This window comes from Schistocerca americana, chromosome 4, assembly GCF_021461395.2.
Source record: "Schistocerca americana isolate TAMUIC-IGC-003095 chromosome 4, iqSchAmer2.1, whole genome shotgun sequence".
NCBI lineage: Eukaryota > Metazoa > Arthropoda > Insecta > Orthoptera > Acrididae > Schistocerca > Schistocerca americana.
Window position 1 is genome coordinate 407,311,483 of NC_060122.1, and position 22,316 is coordinate 407,333,798.

Below are 22,316 nucleotides of genomic sequence, written 5' to 3' on the forward strand. Positions count from 1 at the left end.
ACAAGAAGTCTTATGAGTTTGCGGCAACTGTATAAGTCCATTTTGTAAAATGAAGAAACCGGACAACAGTTGTTTAATGCACTATCTTTAATTGTGTACACGACCGGTTTCTGATCACTTAAAGTCCCATCATCTGGTGTAAAAAATAAAATCTCTTAACCATCTGAGACCATTCTCACCTGAATGTCGTCCTAGAACCCAAGATTCCGTGTGAGTAGGATGAAAGGAACATAAATTCCGTAAGAAACGTTCCCCCGCGCTATGCTACAGGTCACTATTATCCAGTTTTCCTGGTTGTGTTCCTGGACATGCGTCACGGAAGACCGGTTTTTTGTGGAATGAATGTCCCTTTTATCTTTCTGACACGGAACCTTTGGTTACATGACGATATTTTTCACATCAGATGATGGAACTTTAAGTGTTCTGAAACCGGTCATGTACACAATAAAAGACTGTTCTAAGCTACTGTTGCACGGTTTATTCATTTTTCAAAATTAATTATACTGACAAAACAGTCGATATTATCTTCTATGTAATAATGAAGTTTAGTTTCGGCCTAATTAGATAATTTTCTGGTTTAAAATTGAAATTCGTGTTTACTAACACATTCGTCTGATAGTGTGAGTCGTTAGATCTCCATTGGGATTCAACGTCTAGATCACGCTTTATGTAAATGTAGTGATTAGTTTCGGCCTAAATAGGTAATTTTCGAATTTAAAACTTAAATACGACCTTATTACTAACTCCAGCGTCAGCGTAAGCCGTCGTTACATCTCCATTAGAATTCAACGTCTTGTCGGTATAGCCGCCTTTGATATTTTTGTATATCTGTATATGTGGTAACGGGAGTAGCAAATCGGCCGTTACCTAACACGGCGTAAAAAGAAATAGTTTCTCTCATACGTTAAATAACTCCAGTAAAGGAAACAATACAATATTTAAGACTGTAGACGGAATATTGGTTGAAATCGCACGAGACTGTTCCCACGCTGGCAGCAGTATCCGGCTTCGAGTACTTGAGCGCAACTGTTTTCCGGGCTTGAACTGTGTTATTAGTTTGTGGGAGGCTTCATCAAAATCAGTCAGCTCAGTGGCGGACGACGAAATGTCTACAACACCACTGTTGTTGCGTTCTGTCGTAACACGCAGTATATGAGGACAGACAACACTATTAACAACGATAGCAATAATAATAATGGTAATAATAATAATAATTCCCTTCGTCTGCTGATCGCAGCGTTAGTACAGTTCGCTTTTTGTGTGACTGCATAGCAGAAAGTTTGTCGTCTTTCAGCAGAAACTCTGTCGTCTTTTCATGCAAATAGAGTGCAAGAACGCACCTGTAGTAGTTAGTCATCTGCCACCGAACTGATGTGTTTTAACAAAGTACACAGGCTAACATTAGCAGGTGCCGGCCGTTCTGGCCGAGCGGTTCAAGATGCTTCAGCTGCTACACAACACTATTCAACAAGGGACTGAATGGAAGCCTTAGGCCCGCTTATGGATTTTACATAGGACCAGAATTTTCTCGGGTTCTCTGCCAGATCCTTTGCTAAGATATGACGGTGGTACTTGTGTGTTTCGCGCAGAGATATTTTCACAGACACACGAATCTCTACCAACCTTTGCTTGTCGTCATTTGCGTGTTCTCTTTTGAACCGTAAGTGCAACACCATCTCCTTCCACAGCATCTTCCGAATATCGTTATTAAACCGTGGTGGGTCTCTTCCATCATATAGTCATTTACTAGGGATCTAACTCCCTACACCACGATTTACAACCTTCTTGAACTTTGCCCATAATCCCTCTACATCCATCTTACTGGAACTAAATACGAACAGTTCACCCTCTAAGTGAGACGCCAGTGCTCTGTATAGCAGAAACACTCTCTTAGCCTACTTTATTTATATACTAACTTTCGTCACCATAGTTGCTACAGTGATATCACGATCGCTAATCCCGTTTCTATACTGACAGTGTCGACAAGATCCGGCTTGTCTGTAGCTACAAGGTATAAGAGATTTTCATTGTGTGCGGGCTTCCGAGACAGCTGCTCAACATATAAAACGTGCTCAACAGTATTTCGCACCACTGTCTGTCTATAATCCCCACAATGAATCCATAGACATCCCGGTCTATACTTCATAGGTTAAAGCCATCTCCAACCAGTATTGCATGATTTGGGCATTTACGCGCTATTGACCGCAGACTTCCTTTGAATGAGTCAACTGTCGCAGCAAAATCGGGTGCTCGGTAAAAACATCCAGCAATTAGTTTGGTTTCATTTACACTTGTTATACATGACCTGATAACTTCACTGCCACACTCCACTTCGACCTCAATAGAGACAATATTTTTGTCAACAGCAGTGAACACCCCCCCCCCCCCCCTCCTATGGAATCTGATCTGCCTTTCCGATTTACATTCCACGAGAATATGTTTGAATGCTAATGATGATACTGGATTCAAAACGCACGTTACAATGTACGGATCGTTGACTGTGACATTTGAGGCCATGGAAAAAACTAGTTAGAATTTTCTAAAATGGTCCATATTGCCTATTAAAATAGATGTGCAGTTCACTTATCACTTTACATTCTACGACGCCCACCTGGATCTGAAATGGCATAAAACATGGCTATAGCTTTCTCTTCGTAATTCCTACAAGTTCGCAGCTGGAACGTTCTTACATGCAGCATGATATGAAACTATCTTTTAAAAACAGTTATGAATAACAACTCCAGGTATAAAAAACAGCTAGCATACTTACATTGTGGAACCAGGCGAGCCGGTAAGCTTTAGGGTTGGCACGAATATTGCACTCGAAGTATACGTCGTCTCCTTCTTTGATGTCATCTGGATTGAGACTCGACCCCATCTTGAGTGTTACAACGGGCATGTCTGCGGAGGAGCGAACACAGGAGAAAGGAATTAGCTTAGAGACAGTAACAAGATCGTTTTTTCTTAAACTGAATGTAATAAAACTTAGTAATTTTTGTTATACTTCAAGCTATTCTGTTTTCTAAAGCAATTGTTCGGTATTGCGACTATTAGGCTGGTCAAAAGGGCTATATACGTTCCAGGAGCAAGAAATTTTCTTACTTACTAATGTTTTTTGCTACTATTACGTACGTGAGCCCTGATTAACAGATCTTCTTCTTCTTCTTCTTCTTATTCTTCCTCTTCTTCTTCTTTAGTGTTTCTGTCTTGTGACAGGTTTCAACCGAAGGCTCTCAATCGTGTTCTGTCTTTAGAATCCTCCTACATCTTGTTGTGTGTTCGTTCGTTTCTAATGTCGTCCATCGCTGTACTTCACTCACTACCTCTTTCTCTCATTCCTTCCTTTCATTGGTTTTTGCACACAATTTCTACACAATGCGTCCAAGTAAAGGTTTTTTTATCTTTTTCTGGTTACTTCCCTTAATCTTCTATCTTCCTCTATTTTATTCATCACTTCTTCATTCTTCAGTCTGTCAGTCCCTTACCTTCTTTTCCATAGCCAAATTTCAAAACTTAATAAATATATTCCTTCCTTCTTTTACCAACCCATGTCTAACACAACGTTTCAGACATTGCATTTAGCAAATTTTTTCCTCATCTCCATTGGTTCTTCTAGCTGTTACTAACTTCTTCACCTTTACGAATACTCTCTTTCCTGTGGATATTCTCCGTTTTGTTTCTTCTCTACAGCTTCCGTTCCTTGTGATTAAATTTCGTATTTTCAGGAAAGATATTACTTGTTATTATTTCCCACTAACAGCAAGAAGATGTTAATTGCCGCTTTCTTCTGGCGTATTCTCATCACATTTCACTTTTCCATGTTTATCTTCCATATTCCTCGTACTTCTTTTGTAATATTATTCAACATGTGTTGTAGCTCCTCCTCTGATTTCGCAGTTGCACTTGTTCATCAGCGTACTCTACAGTTTCTATTCTGTCTCCTTCGATTAGAATGCCTGTGCCGTCCTCTATGGCTTCACCCATTAGTTCTTCTCCACATATGTCGAACAGCTTCGTCGACAGTCAGCGTCCTTGACATATACCACTTCCTAAGCTAATTGCTTTCATCTTCTCAGACACTACACTGTTACTTTTATCGTTGTATACATTTCCTTTGCAAGCCTTCGACTAGGATGATTTAGAGAGTAAGGTCCAATCGGTCTCGAAATGGAAACCGCCTTAAAACCAACAATCTTTTATTTATAATAGGTAGCTACACCTTGCATCTACTTCTCAATACTGCCACCGATCCGACTTCGACATTTCCAATACCCTCATCCTAGAAGGCAACTGCCTGTGCTTGCCAACATTTCTCTACGCTAGTCTACAGCCAGTTTCCGGTGCCAAAATTTTGTTTTCATTGCCAGTGGTTAATGTAAGGAGTGATAAAACTCAGGGGGAGTCATTTACGGGACGTATTGCGCTTCATCGAACACTTCCTTTCAAAAATGCTGCAGGAGCAACTTCACTGCGATGTAGAATTGTCGTGAAGAAGAAATGGAAACGCATGGTACTTAAGTTACGTCAGACGCATGACATCAGGCGAAGTATCTCAGCATGACTTCATACTTGGGGTGAGGCACTACTTTTTAGGCAGCTTTAAGCGCTGACTGTGAGCTCAAAACTAAGAAGATTGACTTGATGCGATCGAGTGGCATATTAGAGACACTGCGCAACACATCTGTGCACAGCTTTATCGGATTTTCGCTGGGGTTTCCATTTCCCACACTATCGGACCTTACTTTCCGATTAGCACTCGTATCTTGCAACACCTTTTAAAATTCCCAGCAGCATATTCCAGTTGACTGTATCGAATGTCTTCTCTCAGTCTATAAAACAAATGTACATCTCCTTTTGATTTCTATCATTCTTTTTTCAGTCACTATCAGACAGTCAGTAGCAGCTCTGTTTCTTTACCCTTTCTGTACCCCAACTGGTCCTCCCCAGTATTATCTTCAATTTTCTTTTCAGTTCTCCTTTGTATAACTCTTGTTACAGCCTCTGTAACAAGCGGATAAAGCTAAGTGCACCATAGCGTTTGCATTCTTTTGCATTGCATATTTTAGGTAAAGATACTCGAGAAAAAGTGAGAAAACAGAATGTGGTCGGTGCGGCGAGTACACTGGTGCGCAAAACTTAAGGTCGAAAGTAACTTCCGCGTGCTGTGTAACTACTAAGTATCGTAGATCGATGAAACTTGGAACACACGTAGAAACAACTGCTACGGTACAGCACAGATGGTATAACAAAGAAATGCGCAATGAAACGAACAGAAATGATACTTTTATTCAAAGACAATAATTACACTAAACTCACCGCGAGTTATGATGGTAACTTGGAAATTACAAAATGCGGTGCATGGTTCATAATCGAGTGTGTAATCAGCACAATACAAGCTCTGCAACGTGCTCCCATGCTGGCCACAAAGTTGGTAAGAGGTTGTTGTGGTACGAAATTCCATTCATCCACCAGCTGCTGGCTGATCGTCGGTGCATGCGGACGTGTTACTTACTATACGTCTCCCAAACGCATTGCACACCTGCTCGATGGGAACTGGCAGGTCAGTCCATTCTTCGAATATCCTGACTTTCCAAAAGCTCCTCCACCAGCGCTGTTAGATCCATAAAAATTTAGTCACGGTGGAATTCACTCCTGCAAAAACTCACATACGAAAGGAGTATAGTGTCACGATAATACTGAGAAGTGATTGTACTGTGTTCAAGAATTTGCAATATAAAGCCTCCCCAGAGCAAAACAACTTCCTACCAAAACGACTGGTTGCATTACGTGCCCTCATATGGCGAGAGTTAGGAACACATAATGCATCCAGGAACACTGTGGAGTATGGTCGCTTTGGTGGACCAGGTGATATGGTATACGGAGGCATAATGTTGCATGGGCGTACTTAGCTCCAAACCCTCGAATACGGTATAATCAGCGGTCAGCGTTAGTATTATACTGTACTCCATCACCATGTCCGTATTTTCAGGAGTGCATTCGGCTTTGACTTCATATTTATCGGTTCAATATACGATCGCATCGAAAAGTGTAAGTGGAGAACTTCTTAGAACGAGAGGATAGTTGGCAAACGGACTGGTGTGCTGTTCACTCGATTTAATCCCATCGAGCACTTGTGGGCTGCGTTAGGGGAAACGTATTGCAGCGCGGCTAAATGCACTAACGAACATGGAGCTGTCCTCAACTGCACTAGTGAAGAGCCCTGCCACAGGAACTATTTACGACTCTTGTGGCTAGCATAGGAACTTGTTACAGAGCATGCATTGCTGCCCGTGATGATTACATATCCTATTAAGAACTATGTCCCACCTTGTGTTATGTGCGGGGGAGCATCATAAATAGCGCTGATATCAGTGTAATTACTGTCTTTGAATAAAAGTTTCATTTATGTTTCTCTCCCAACTTATTTCTTTCAGCTACCCTGTGTACCATACTGTAGCAGTTCTTTCTATTTGCAATCCCAATTTCATCATGCTACGGTACTCGGTAGTGACACATCATGCGAAAGTTACTTTCGAGCTTAATTTTTCCCTGCATGATCACGTCGTTTCGGCATGTCGATGTCTATCATGACAGACCTTGTCTCCTTTCCCTATTGATTAGTGTCTGAAGGCAACATGGGATTTATAGGTCCACCTTCATGCAAACTCTCTCATCGCTAAACCCATATTGAAATCTAGGTTTCTACTTGCAGCTTTCTTCACAAGTGATTTTCCGTCTTCCTCAACTGCGATTTCTTTCTTTGGAAGTCATTTCTGGAGATCTTTGTGGTAATTACGATGAGTGGTGCGAATACGAAAGGCGCTTTGCCCGGAGCAACTATTACAGTGCTGGAACACGTGAGGCAATACTGACCATATGACTTACCTTAGAAGATAAATCAAGGAAAGGCAAACCTACGTTTCTAGCATGTGTAGACTTAGTGAAAGCTTTTGACTATATTGACTGGAATACTCTATTCCAAATTGTGAAGATGGCAGGGGTGAAATACAGGGACGAAAGGCTATTTACAATTTTTACCGAAACAAGGTGGCATTTATAAGAGTCGAGGGGCATGAAAGGGAAGCAGTGGTTGGGAAGACAGTGAACCATGGTTGTAGCCTATCTCCGATGTCATTCAATCTATAGATTAAGCAAGCAGTAAGGGAAACAAAAGAAAAATTTAGAGTCGGAATTAAAATCCATGGAGAAGAAATAAAAATTTTGAGGTTTGCCGATGACACTGTAATTCTGTCAGAGACAGTAAAAGACCTGGAAGACCAGTTGAAAGGAATGGGAAGTGTCTTGAAAGGAGAATATAAGATGAACATCGTCAAAAGCAAAACGAAAATAATGGAATATAGTCGCATTAAATCAGATGATGCTGAGGGAATTACTTTAGGAAATGAGACACTTAAAGAAGTAGATGAGTTTTGCTATTTGGGGAGAAAAATAACTGAGGATGGTCGAAGTACACAGGATATAAAATGTAGATTGACTATGGTAAGGAAAGCGTTTCTGATGAAGAGAAGTTTGTTAACATCGATTATAGATTTAAGTGTCAGGAAGTCTTTTTCGAAAGTATTTGTATGGAGTGTAGCCATGTGTGGAAGTGACACATGGACGATAAATAGTTTAGACAAGAAGAGAACAGAAGCTTTCGAAACTTGGTGCTACAGAAGAATGCTGAAAATTAGATGGGTAGATCATGTAACTAATGTGGAGGTACTGAACAGAATCAGGGAGAAGAGGAATTTGTGGCACAGCTTGACTATAATAAGGGGTCCGTTAGCTGGACACGTTCTGAGGCATCAAGGGATCACCAATGTAGTACTGGAGGGCAGGGCGGAGGGTGAAAATCGTAGAGGGAGACCAAAAGGTGAATACACTAAGCAGATTCTGAAAGATGTAGGTTGCAGTAGTTACTTGGAGATGAAGAGGCTTGCACAGGATTGAGTAGCATGGAGAGCTGCATGTAAGCAGTCTCTGGACTGAAGATCACAACTACAACAACAACAACAATAGCAGTAATTACAGAGCGGTTACAATGGAGCTGTTTAGGATACTCACAGTGTACGTTGAGCCGCCACTTGTCCTCTAAGGCACTGTCCTGGATGTAGGGGTTCTCGGCCCGGCACGTCAGGTACTTGCCGTCGTCATCGATGACCGGGATGAACGTGAGGATGCTCCGGCTCGCCCCGCTATCCTCCGAGAACTGCAACACATAAGGGTGCCACACTCTTCTCTTCTCTCTCTCTCTCCCTCCCTCCCTCTCTCTCTCTCTCTCTCTCTCTCTCTCTCTGTCTCTCTCCGTCTCTCTCTCTCTCTCTGTCTCTCCCTTCCCCCTCTCCCCTCCCTCTCTTTCTCTCTCTCTCTGTCTCTATCTCTTTCTCCACAAACACACAAACACACACACTTGCGCGGCTTAGAAATATTTTGAAAATTGCATTTTGGTTTTCCGATGTTCGATGTAACTGTGGTGAGGAGTAAAATAATTTTTAAATGTATTCGCAATTGCGAATATGGACAATAATGAGTTGTAGAATGGAATGACGACAATGAAAATTTGTGCCGGACCTGGACTCGAACCCGGATTTCCCGCTTATAGCGAGCGGTCCCTGTAATTTGTCTACCCGGGCATGACTCACAACCAGACCCAAATTTCCACATGTCGTCAACCAAGCGTCTACAACCTGTACGCGTACATCCGTTATCTATATTCCCGTTCTGGTTAGACATTTTACTTGAAAGTCGCTTTCCCGGTGTCGGTGGATATTGAGTGCCTGTGTTATCCTGGATTAGGAAGCCAAGTTCCTTTGGATATGCACCGAGTAAAATGTCTCGCCAGTACGGGAATATACATAAAGTATGCACGAGTACAGGTAGTAGAGGCATCGTTGACGACGTATGGAAATTTGTGTATGGCCGAGAGTCTTGCACGGATAGCCAAATGATAAGGCGACCGCTAGCGATAAGCGGAAAATCTGGGCTTGAGTCCCGGTTCGGCACAAATTTTCATTACCGTCATTCCATTCTACAGCTGATGGTTGTCCATATTCGCAATTTCGAATACATTTAATGTTCATCATAACGGCTGTAAGAGCGGCAATGCCTGTCCCTTGGACATGCATGTGTGTCTAACGGGACTGTGTATCGTAATTTACAATATCACAAGCACTGCAACACCGAATCGAAAATAAATTACGTATGAAATAGGTAAGGAATCAACTGAGTGTTTCTCATTTCTTTCCTTTCTGTTTCGTTTCATTCTATAGACTACATCTTAAACCTGATGACAGAAGTAATTCTTGACGATTGAGATTTGATTTTACTTTCAGGATTAACACTTGTGATGTATGGGTAAAGGTTATGGATTCCGTCACATGTGGTTCGTTGGATCGGTCCTGAAGGTTTGCCCTGTGGTCGAAGTGGTTATTCGGATTATGATAGTGTTTTCTCTTTTCCAAGTTGGCTATAGCAATGTATTTAATTTTAGGGCTCTTTTGCAAGAACGTTATCATTATTTTTCAAAAATTCAAGGTAGAGACTCTATTAAGTTCTCTTTTTAGGAAGTACCTTGGTAGATCACCGCGCAGTTGGGGTATACCGGTTAGAAGAATTTAATTAATATATACGTTGATTTAGAATAATAATAGACCATGGCATTGGAGCAGTCTCCACAATCTCAAGAGATCCTCGACTCCATCACCTGGAACACCAGGGATCGGCGAGGCAGCGATCAGCTATTGTTCTGTCATGAAAGAAGAGCGTTTATGTGTTTTATTTATATATTCAGTTGCGTAATTACTATTTCATCCTGTCTCCGATTTTTGGTATGCGAAAAAGCGGTAAGCGGGAAATCGGGGTTTCGAGTCCCGGTCCGGCACAAATATCTGTGTGTCACAAACAGCTGACGTCAATCGAGATTCTCAAATGCGAATCCATTTCGTAAAATTTATGCTATATTCATTCATAGTTCACCAACAACGTAATTAGCAGTAGGGGGAGTATATTATCCGTGTGCAAACTGCAAGGATGTGGTGCTGATAATGGTAATATGGAGAGCTGGAGGGGTGGGAGGGGGTGGGGGTAGGGCGGAAGGGGAAATCTCTTCCAGTGCTGGCGGCAACTACACGATGTAACAGTACACTAATTGTCTCTTTCGGCGATAATTTAATAACGTTGCTCACAGTGACACTCACTTAACTGCACGTCTCATGTACGTACTGTGCTTGAAAACTACTGTAGTATACTGAATAGAACACAGACAACACTAACGACATCCATAGTGCGCTAGCCAATAGCCAATAGATGACTGAAACAGCTCTCTGTTCGGAAATGCAATTGGATCGCCTAATGTGAATAGAGCAACTGCATCGTCCGAAAGCCTAATGTGCATGGAACATTTGCATCCTTTTATTTTCACCTTTTTCTATCGATTTATAACTGAACATGTGGATGTTTACATTGAGGCTAAGCAGGACGTCCGTTCAAATGAATATCCCACTCCAACGCGTGCCATGTTACTTGCGTCCAAGTACTGTAGTTACATAGAATTCACTCAGGTGTTTCGTTTCTGCTTTACTTAAGGCTACGGTTTGTATAAGAATACTATCTCTAATTTCGTAAAAAACACTTTCTCAGAAAAGCTATGTTTGCATTTTTAGCGTATACCACATTTCCAAAAGCTGTCATGTCTTCAGCCTTAGCATTATTACAATACGCATGCTCATATTTAGTTACACGAGGATGAAAGATGTGAAATCATTAACATGAGCACTAAAGTGTATCACACCTGATGATCAGTCTGTTTTCTTTTTCAGTCGACGAGTTATTCCATAACTGTAACAAATGGTGTGTTAGACAACTTTTGTGCTGTAACTAATTACATTTTTAAAGACTGTTTGATGCTTTGAAACGTAAGTCTTGAACCATCTGTAATTTAATGTTTGCCTGACATATCTTAAGATGGGCAACTGGCCCGAATAGGCTATGTGAGAATAAAGAGAAGCGATCTGCACGCTGAAGCAGGACGGTTTTGTACAGGGGCAAAGTGTTTCTAACGGGAGCAACAGCAATTTAGACTCAAAGTGCTGAGTTAGTAGTCTGTAGTTCAACGTCCGCTGACTGACAGTTTTATGCAGCTACTTCTATTAGCGATGTGAGTAATGGAACTAATTTCAGCACCGACTCAAAAGCTGTATAGCATGCACGCCTCCCACGTGCTGTTTCCTTTAACAGGCGTTCGCTGGAGTAAGTCTTTAGCTCAGACTACGGATGACTGGAAACGTTTACCGAAGTATTTCGTAAACATCACCATGAAAAGTCTTGTGTTAACGTCATCATCACCATTCTCGTGGAACAACTAACTTCTTGGATAGTTTCCTGCAGCATTAACCCTGCCCTTTGCTTCTTATTTCAGTACGGAGACATCTACGAACCTTTTGCGTATTTTGGCACATTTCCCATTAAATAGTCCTTTTCGTCTCAGATTTTGCTTAAAATCAATCGTACCGTAATTTTTACAGTACGACGTTGTTTTTTCTTTATCTGTAAACATTATTTTGTAACATTTCTCGTATATTAGTTCATATTTCACTTCCCTATCACAGCTAAGCAGTTTCTGAAACAATTCCTTCAAATCCATTTCACTATTTGTCATTTATAGATGACCATAACTGAATAATCATTTCTTTGCCTGTGCCAGGTTGTTTCTAATGTCTTTCTTAACAAGTGCCATCGTGCGGCTAGTCCCGGCGGAGGTTCGAGTCCTCCCTCGGGCATGGGTGTGCGTGTTTGTCCTTAGGATAATTTAGGTTAAGTAGTTTGTAAGCTTAGGGACTGATGACCTTAGCAGTTAAGTCCCTTAAGATTTCACACACATTTGAACATTTTGAACAAGTGCCATCTTGTGCAACTCGTCGTTTCGTTTGCTGTCAATTCTTGCATTTTACGTTTAACCACATACTATTCTCCTTTGTTCTACAGTTAATCTTACTCATTGCCCCCTGTTTATACTTAACTGAAAGCTTGGTTGGTTGGTTGTTTCGGGGAAGGAGACCAGACAGCGAGGTCATCGGTCTCATCGGATTAGGGAAGGACGGGGAAGGAAGCCGGCCGTGCCCTTTGAAAGGAACCATCCCGGCATTTGCCTGGAGCGATTTAGGGAAATCACGGAAAACCTAAATCAGGATGGCCGGACGCGGGATTGAACCGTCGTCCTCCCGAATGCGAGTCCAGTGTCTAACCACTGCGCCACCTCGCTCGGTGAAAGCTTGGGCTGTGTAGATTATCCACATCTATTAACACCTCTCTTACAGTATAAAGGTTTGCGTCGTCTAAAATGTTTCTTGATGTTTCTCCATGAACTTTGATGCCTTATCTAAAACAATATTTCATTCCGTACAATATTCCTTCGAGGTGTAACTTAAAAATATTGATAATTAGCTGGAACCCTCCCTTAGACTCTTCCCCATATGGGTTGAGATTAAGTTATTAAATGATGTCGATTAGACCTCCTAAACCATTTTTATATTGACCCTAGTCTCTGATTTTAAATTGATAGGTTTCTACTGTCGTTTTTTTCAGATTTTAGAGTGCAGTACCAGCAATTAATGAAAAAGCAGAGACACAACACGCAATCTGAGTTCTGTAAATGACTTCTGTTTCCAAACTTTGTAGTTAGGTGACGACCTTCGATTCAAGTGCCGCTCTGAGACGAAAAGGTAGGCATACTAAAGGAATCTGGGGGGGGGGGCATCATCAAATCAGTCAGGCGACTGAATGGAAGGGGCAGGATGCTCGTATATCGGCAACTCTGTCCACGTGGTTTCTATTCGTGATATGGCATCACATGCCATCGCGATCGTAAGCTGTGTACCATTTTAAGCTGTCCCATCTGCCATGACAGACGAAAATTCTTCTGAGGTTTTTGGTCTACTCCATAAGCAATAAACACCCGATTCCTTAAGAATCGAACACCTATGTACAAAACTGCTACAAACTTGTGATAACTTTACCATTAATTGAATGTATTAAATATTTGATGTTAAGCATAGAAAAGAGAAAAAAATTTGGAAGATGTTTGAAATTATCTTTAAAGCTTGTTGGAAGTCACTAAGTTCTCTCGTTATCAATCACTGGACGAGTAAAGCATCGGTAATTTGTGCTACGTTTCAAGCAATAGTTAGTTTTTTCACACATCAATGTTTATGACGTTATGTCTGCTGAACTGTGTGTCGTACAGTGACAGAATTTTGTAGGTAAATTCCGTGGTATATCTGGATATTGTCTACAAAATATATTGCAAATAGAGTTCGTAGCAAAAAATAATAAATTAAAGCGTCATGTCTGATGATGAAATTTTACTGCATGAACCACGAACATGTAGTATGCGATAACCTTTCTTCCTTTCATTATTTTGTGAGGAGTAGGGGGAGGTGGCAGCGAGTTTCGAATTATGTGTAAAGATCCTTGGAAGTCCCTAAGAGCTCTCATTCTCAAAGACTGGATATACATAACTTGGTAATTTGTGCGTCGTGAAGTATGTTGCCCCAAGAAATATACGGGGTTTCTATCTGCAGAAAATCTCTAACTGTGTTAAAGTTGTACTGTAAGTTGATCCCGTTTATTGAGTAGATTATCACAGCCTTTTAATTTTTCAATTCGGTCAGTTATTACATGAATACTGAAAATTAAATTTTTGTTGACCTTTAAAGTCGTTAGATAGGCAATTTGCAACTGTCACTGGCTGAACGTGCAACGTGTTACTCATTTACGAATATACGATGACGAGTTCTTTTGAAATCTTGACGTCATCACTGGGGCATAGTGATTGCAATACTGTTGGTAATATAAAAAAATTTTTTGACTCGATCTCAAAGTATTTGTGTTCAATACGAACATTTAGAGCGCCTTATGCATCACCATCAGATATAAAATACTTGGCTGCTAATAGCACGACAGTTTGAACTGTAGTATAAGTTTGTTCTTTATCTGTCCCCTTAATTTTTAAGCTGCTTCTGTAGTATCTCATTCACATACTTTCGCTGTCTACTTCTTCAGTCTTCTCAGAGTTCGTGGCTCAGATTGTGCTGCAGTTCCCTTTGATGTGCTACTCGTAGCCATGAATTTTGTGTTTGTGCATAAGACACTAGAATCAGTCACATATATGAATTAAATACTTTGCGATACAGACAGAAAAGTTTTGCGTTACAGTTTTTTCTTTACAGTAACGACCTTAGCAACCATCTGTGACAAGCATTCGCGGGTGTGTGAAGCAGCCAGCTGGAGGCTCGCGTACAAGTAACAGTGCACCGCTTCTTACGAAGCTCAGTGTAAGCTTAGCGTTTCCAAAGTTACGACCCTCTTTTGCTTAGTTGAAGATTGCTAAATTTCGTGTGTTTCATGGCCATCATCCTTCTTGTAGACGGAGCAGATTTTACGTATGAGTTACCATTACGTTCATCTTTCCTGTGGTTTCAGAGCTACAAATAGCTAGCGATAGCTCCATAACTACTGATTTGTGTGAAAAATGTTACAGAACTTTTCCTTCCAGAGTTCTATGCTCATCGTTCGATTTTCCGTATACATCGAGAAGTCAAAGGAACGCATCAGGGGACCCCTTAAAATTAACCTGCCAAATCCGTACTTAACCCTGCCGACCCTGCACGCGATGCGGGACAAAGGCGGTAGCAAAAGAAGAAGAAGAAGAAGATCGGGAAATCAAGGGAAATCTTAATCTGACTGGCCGGACGGGGACTTGAACCGCCTTCCTCCCGATCACCAGTCTTATTCGGTGACTACCCTCAGACTCCTAAAACGTCAGAGGTAGGTTATATAAGATTTTCTACAATTTTGACCCCTTACCAGAGATTAAAGTGACGCTGGCGACCGTCATCTCATACTCAATAACACAAATGAGTATAGGAGGCTTATCCACGTCCTCCGATTGAGAGTGGCGTGATGAAATAGCATAACTGGATCACGGAGCAGCAGCACGGGTTCGCTCTTTGAGATATCCCCCTGTCACAAAGGGGAGAAGCGTATCGTTTCATCCAAACAGTGATAACTGAGAGCACCTGAGCACATCAGGTGATTGAGTGGGAAATTTGAAACGATGAACGATGAAGCATAGCATCTGAAACTACTGGTGGCCGCAGGAGAAAAGATGACGCTCTCTAACAAATTTTTTATGTTCATCATTCCTCATATAGTTCTTGTACTGCCCAACCGAGCTCTTCCACTCAAAGGGTTTCCCTTACGTCTTTTGTGGCTGGACGCTCCCGAAAGTTCCTTAGCGCCGCTATCCCCACAGACCGTCAATAGGATTCCGAAGCTTGTCTGGTAGCAGACAGCCCGTCGTTGGTATTTCAATAAGGCCCACGGCCACATAGTTGCGCTCTCGGCCGCTCAACGCATGTTGGTCGCCGCTGCCTCTACAGTGCGGGTCAGGGAGCACGTACTGCTGCCGCCGTGCTGGAGCGAAGCTGCTACGTCCTGTAGCCACTTGCCGTGCTTCCGGACCACAGTCGTTATACTGCCCGGGACCTGCTGTTTTAATACACTAGGCAAGCGCGCGCACGCTCGCCCACACAAACATGGACGCGAGTGTGGTCTCGCATTGAGTTCAGGCTACAAGTCACAACTAATCTAAATTACAATGTTTCCAAGATTGTTACAAATTGCAATCCACACCTGTGATATATTGCAAGAATAACATTCTGCCTTACACCTTCAGCTAGTGAATTAGACAGGTTTATTCACTAGCGATAGCGGTGTATACGACCATCTTCATGTGCATACGGAAGAAACGTACAAAAACACACTTTTTTTTATAGCGTCACAGGTCTACTAAGTACTACGTCAGGATAACTGCGTATTTATATTTTCTTTCATCTTCCTCCAAAACGGAAGAAACGTTCAACATCACACATTTATATTTCTATATCGTTACACGTCCACTAAGCACTACCTCGGGATAACTGTGTATTTATCTTCCGTTTCACCTTTCTCCAAAATGTCCTGTTTTTCTCACAATGAGCTCATTTCCTCTCATCCGAAATTTCACACAAGTCTTTTTCTCTGTTTGGTTGGTTGGTTGATTCAGGGGAAAGAACCAAACAGCGAGGTCATCGGTCCCGGCGAATTAGAGAGGGATGTGGAAGTAAGTCGGGCGTGCCCTTTGAAACGAACCATCCCGCTGATTGCCTGAAGCGCCGGCCGGGGTGGCCAAGCGGTTAAAGGCGCTACAGTCTAGAACCGCGTGACCGCTACGGACGCAGGTTCGAATCCTGCCTCGGGCATGGATGTGTGTGATGTCCTTAGGTTAGTTAGGTTTAAGTAGTTCTGAGTTCTAGGGGACTGGTGACCTTAGAAGTTAAGTCTCATAGTGCTCAGAGTCATTTGAACCATTTTGATTGCCTGAAGCGATTTAGGGAAATTACGGAAAACCTAAATCAGGATTTCCGGAGGCGGGCTTGAACCATCGTCCTCCCGATTGTGGGACCAGGTACCAGTGTGCCAACCATTGCGTCGCCTGGTTCGCGTTTCTTTTTGTTTTAGCTTTCTGAAAATCTTCGAATCTTTTGACTTCCAGTTCGAATTTGTCTCTGTTGAGTAAAGTCTCTTTTTAATATGCATTTCTTTTGAGTACTTTTTATTTTGCCTCATCACTTATTTTATTTGTCTGTCTTTCTGCTTTGGAAGATAGTGTGAATCTTCTATCTTAATCTATCTTCCTTAATTTTCTCAAGGTGTCCATAAAGAGTAACATGTCTTTCCCTGGCTCTGCTATTTTAAGGCGGAAGGAGTATATTTCGTTATTTGGTCTCAAAACTAAATTGCTACCTTTTTCCTTGATTGGGCCTAATATTTTTCGCTGGATTATTCTCTCTACCTTCTCCTAATCTTCTAACGCCCTTTTGCATCGGGAGAAAAGTAGTATTTCCGACCCACAGAAGACTTCTGTATTACGAATGTATTATAATACATACCTTAATTTAAAACATTTAAGAAGACTATTTTTACTGTCCAGATTTCTCACTTTCAAGTAAGCTATTTTTATTTTTTTTCAGTCCTTGCTTTAACTGCTTCTTTTCCAGTTTTTATATTTATGTGTTCAATCAGATATTTAACTTGTCTATTTCCTTGATGTTGCCACACTTAGTTTTCAGAATTCTTTGGTAACTTATTTTCAATAGTAATGCATTTCATCTTTTCAAACTATATTTGTAGACTATCTTCTCAGCTACTGTCTTCAGTCTTTCCTTTGCATTCTCTGACGTTTCATCTATTATCACGAGATCGCCAACAACGGGCAAACAATTTATTACCTCTTTCGAACTACCCAACTTCATGTAGTTGTTAACTTTTTTTCTTTCTTCTTGTTCTGTTTTCCACTTTCTTATAATATTTTCCAGCTGACAGATGAATAATAATGGTGACAAACCGTCTCCGATTCCTGATACATGTTGGAAGGGACTAGAAGATGATCCAGGGGACTTAACTATCGATACTGGATTTGTAAAAGTCGTTTACTTATTTCCAGAGTTTTCCTAGCTACTTATAATTCCTTCAGGGTTTTGAGAAGGGGCTCTCTCTGTATTAAATCACATCCCTTTTTAAGAACCAACAAATATTAATATCTGCGTGTCCCTAGTGTGTCAGTGTCAATCGCTAACTACAGTCAACTGGTAAGCACTCTTACACTGAAGACTAAGATACTTACCCTAATGCATGATCTGCAATGATCACGACTATATTTCAGAATCAGATGTAATGGTCATCTTTATACAGTATTTGTCACAAATACACTGTCCCTAACCGGTTCAAACTATTATGAAGAGTATCTGGTATAATTTTGGATATCTTAACTAACTTACGCTAATAATAGTATTTCAAACGTCATGTGTCTCTGCCGGTCTGTTTACGTTTGATTAATCAACGTATTTTAATAAAATCGACAGTTACCATGGAAACAATGCAAATGTTTGTAAAAACATCATTGGTGATAACTTCCAAGTTAAAACGTAAACCTGCACCTTGTATTCAGATAAACTCAAAATAACTACAAACAAAATTTTTGAATATCGTTGCGGGAAACCCTTCGAATATTAGATGCAGTGAAAGCATTACTAAGTGACACACCACGCGGATTTTTGGGTGGAATGACTCGCTCCTAAATGCCTGAATGACCTGAGATCGAAATACATAGAAAGCAAAAGCAATGTTCTTAAGTAATAGGTGTAGCAGTATTTATATAGTATTGCTTGATGACTAAGTGGATGTCAGAGTGTGATTTCAAAATTCTAGGACTCAATCGTCAATAGTTCCAAGACGTTTCCTGTGAAACTTCACTTGTTTCACTTTGTAAATGATTTACTGACGTCAGAAAATAAAAGTTACAGCGTGTTTCGGAATACAAGTTAAGGTTTAGGTCCCTCAGAAATACTGAGCAATTCATTTAAAATGCCTAAGGAGGGCAAGGGCGTACCATTTCCATTTATTTGTTGCACCAACTTATTACTCAACAATAGACGCAAAACCCTTTTGTTTATAGAAACTACTCTTGCTAATCTGTTCTTATCGAAACAGAAGACCACGCGCAAATGTTCTAAAAAGGACCCGAGCAGAAGACTTACAGACTTACTGGTTGGTATTGACAATGAGAAGGAGACTTTTTTCTCGTCATCAGTCTTCTGAGCGGTTTGATGCGCTCCTTCTTGAATCCGTCCCCTGTGCTTATGTTTCCTCTCAGAGCAGCACTTGCTCAAAACGTCCTTAGTTATTTTTTGGGTGTAGTTTAATCCCTGTCTCTTTCATAGTTTTTGTTGTCTACAGAAAGTACCATGGAAGTTATTCCTCGACGTCTTAACACGTGTGGAAGATATGACAGAGAAAAATACACCACATTCGGTCGACGACTTCCGCCAAGTGGTCCTGCCAGCCAAACCTGGAGTAAGTGTACCGTGTTTCTGCAGTTACGATTCCATTTTGCTTGGTTCACTACTGAAAGGAGACGAAGCAGCTTCAGAGTCATTGCAGTATGATCATTTTACATACGAATTAGTCAGTCTTATGCTTTTAAGACTAGCGTTTTGTAAGCTTCAGAAAAATAGCGATAGCTCTGTAAACATCGACTTATCTGAAAAATGCTACACTACTTTTCAATTAATTTCGGCACTATCCCTATCGCGTTTGATTTTCGACTGACACCGAAAAGTCACCTTGTGTATGGTGATGATGATGATAAAGTTCCATTCTCCGTGACGGAGCGTAGGGGAACGATGCGGGAGACCCGCACCGCCGTACTAGGCAAGGTCCTAGTGGAAGTGGTTTGCCATTGCCTTCCTCCGACCGTAATGGGGATGACGACACAACAACACCCAGTCATCTCGAGGCAGGAAAAATCCTTGAACCCGCCGGGAACCGAACACGGGACCCCGCGCTCGGGAAGCGAGAACGCTACCGCGAGACCACGAGCAGCGGACTTGCGTATGGTACTTTTCAAAATCATACGGCAAACGTCTAGGGATGACGATAGATCATGTCGCTGGAAACAACTTAAGTTACACACAAAATTTTCGCTGACGTTTCCCGGGGATGCTAGGCTTCGTTTAATACTGGTTATGCCACTGAGATGTGGCAGGGCGTAGGCAATCAGCGGCGTTCGTATGCAATGTGTGTTGCCTGTCATCCAGGCATCTGCTCCGCCTGAAAGGCGGTTGGCCAACTGAAACTGAAGTTTCTGCTTCTCTTCTAAAATACCTTTGTCAGTTAAGAGACACTCATTCCTAAGGCTTTCTTGTTTAAAACCACTCAATCAATTTAATGGTTCACGTTTTATGCTGCACACCGACTTAGCAGACTCTTTTAGTTCGATGAAATGTTGTTGTATCAGAGCCAGCGACGTGTAGTTTTGCTAGCAAGCATCAGCAAACATCTTCCCTATAACAAAAGTTGTTCCCCATAACATGATCTATCACCCCTAGACGTTTGTCTCAAATACTTTGAATCACCCTGTATATAACTTACACGCCCTTAAGGTAAGCTACAGAACCCAACAAGTACTTACTAATACTGCGGCAAACTGCTTGTCCCACGATAGCTTTGTAGATGGGAAAAGAACACAGTATTCTATCCTTTGGCTTACGAAAACATTTTGTGATGTTGTATACGTGTTAACGACGCTACGGAAGTCCCACAACCTACCAGCAGCCCTGCGGCTGGTTACGCTGGACAGTGAATAAGAAGACAGAATGTTTGTTCGCTTGTTAGTGCCATCATGTCCTACATTCGGTATACAAGAGTGACGGTGATAAATACTGTGTTGCAAATGAATTTAAATTGTTTAAATATAGTATACGCTTACTGGCCAAAAGTTGAATGTTGCCCGTTCATTGCACAATTTCATTTCTTCCCAAATATTTCTTTTCTAGTCGATGCCGATATTTCTCTTTGCAAAAGTTTACTCTAGTCTGCTATAATCCGTTTCGATCTATCGGCAGAAGCACTATAGCAACCCCTCTGATTGGTCACTGAAGAACTTCTATGTCTTTGGGAAGAGTTCGTTTCCGACCAATGGGAGTCTTTCGTGGGTTCAAGCCTATGTGGTCGTTATGGTTTGAAAGGTATTCGAGTCTTATCTGTGTCCGTTTCGAGTTCAGTTGGATGCTACCTGTTGAAGTCTGTCATTACTTCCATTTACCTGCCCTGAACTTTAGTTATTGTGACGAGGTTACAATAGTATTACTTGTTTGCGATCAAGGGGCGAATCGGGCCGTGTGCTTGCGCACAGTGAAATTTAAGCTCACACTTAGTTGAATGTTAGCTTATTATGCTGCCGTACATTATTTTTTCATCACGCAGTGCTGTAAATATAAATATATTACCGTTTACTGAAGTATAAAACCATCTTTTACTTATTCAAGTACCGTGAAATAAGCATATGATGTCCCTATTGCGTGTCGTAAATCTGAATCTTCTACTTGGAGGTTTGAGTACCCCTGCGGGATTGTAAAATCATTTTTACGTGCTTAGTTCAATTTAACTGCTTATCAATCCTCTTCTTTTGTAGTTATTGCAAAATATATCATTCTTTAAATTGAGCCACTGGAGCATGACACGTTGCATAGGCGCCATTTTTGTTGAAACTTGTGGCATGCTTTGCGATCCACAACCACTCAGGGTGTATCAGAAATCAGTTACTCAAACCCTATCTCATAAGGCACTGATATTAAGCCACTTTTCCTTCCATACTATTAGGCACCAAGCAGGCGAACGACAGCTTTTTCTCTGATTGTTGCTGGTTATATAATGTGCAGATAAATTTGGTATGTACCATTTCTATTCTTCTCGGAAGTGACATTCATTAATTACCTCTCCAGTCACATGGTTCACAGGGTCTTTATACTGACAGTTACAAATTGAGAAAACATCCTTCTCCTCTGCAGGATGCTATAAGGAGAAAGCTAATGTACGTTCAGTTTAATTCTATGTCCTTAACACTCAGTTGCCCGCGTGCGGTGTTTAGGTATAGATTCTGTAAGCCAGTTTCTTTTCCGTTGTGCTGAATTATGAAAGTGAATGTTGCGTGTTACCATTTCTATTCAAGTTTTTATTTTAGTCACCAGTTTTCTGACTGGTACGATGTGACCCGCTACCACTTCCTCTCCTGTGCCAACCTGCTCGTCAAAGGCTACCACTTGAAGCCTACCTTGTCAATTATTTGATGAATGTATTTCAAACTCTCTCTTCCCCTTACAATTTTTAACCTTATCATTCCGTATAGTACTCTGGAGGTTATTCCCTGGTGCCTCAACACATGTCCCAATTTCCTGTAACGTCGTCTTGTAAGTTTTTTTGCAAATGTTCCTTTCTCCTGCAGAGAACCTCCTCATCCTTACCTTACTAGTCCATCTGATTTTCACCATTCTTCTGTAGCACCACATCTCAGATGTTTTCCACTGCTCACAACTGACTACTGCACAGTGCTGAGCTCGGACAGTATATTTTCACAAAATTCTTCCTCAAATAAGGCCTATATTCGATAGTGGTAGACTTCTCTTGGCCAGGAACGCCATCTTTGACTGTGCTATACTGTTTTTTACGTTTTCCTTGCTTCTTTCGCCTTTGGTTATTTTGCTTCAAAGTTAGCAGAATTTCTTAACTTGGTCTATTATTTGGCCATGAATTCTGATGCTAAGTTTCTCACTATTCACATTTCTGCTACTTCTCATTACGTTTATCTTTTTCATACTTCCTCTCAGCCCATATTCTGTACCCATTAGACTGTTCCTTCCATCCAACAGGTCCCGTAA

At 41.3% G+C, this 22,316-nt stretch overlaps 1 protein-coding gene across 4 annotated transcripts in view; it reads right to left on the reverse strand.

The window, feature by feature from the left end:
• The window catches only part of LOC124612849 (neural cell adhesion molecule 2), a 609,158-nt gene that overhangs the window by 260,506 nt on the left and 326,336 nt on the right, over positions 1–22,316 (reverse strand). For all 4 annotated transcript variants that reach the window (XR_006979578.1, XR_006979577.1, XM_047141276.1 and 1 more), the window contains exons 6-7: positions 8,068–8,212; positions 2,771–2,901 (exon numbers count right to left, since the gene is read on the reverse strand). Coding sequence is in view for 2 of the 4 variants with exons in the window: in XM_047141276.1 (XP_046997232.1) it covers positions 2,771–2,901; positions 8,068–8,212 (276 nt within the window). In the remaining 2 variants the exon portion in view is untranslated. The remainder of the gene's footprint in view (positions 1–2,770; positions 2,902–8,067; positions 8,213–22,316) is intronic.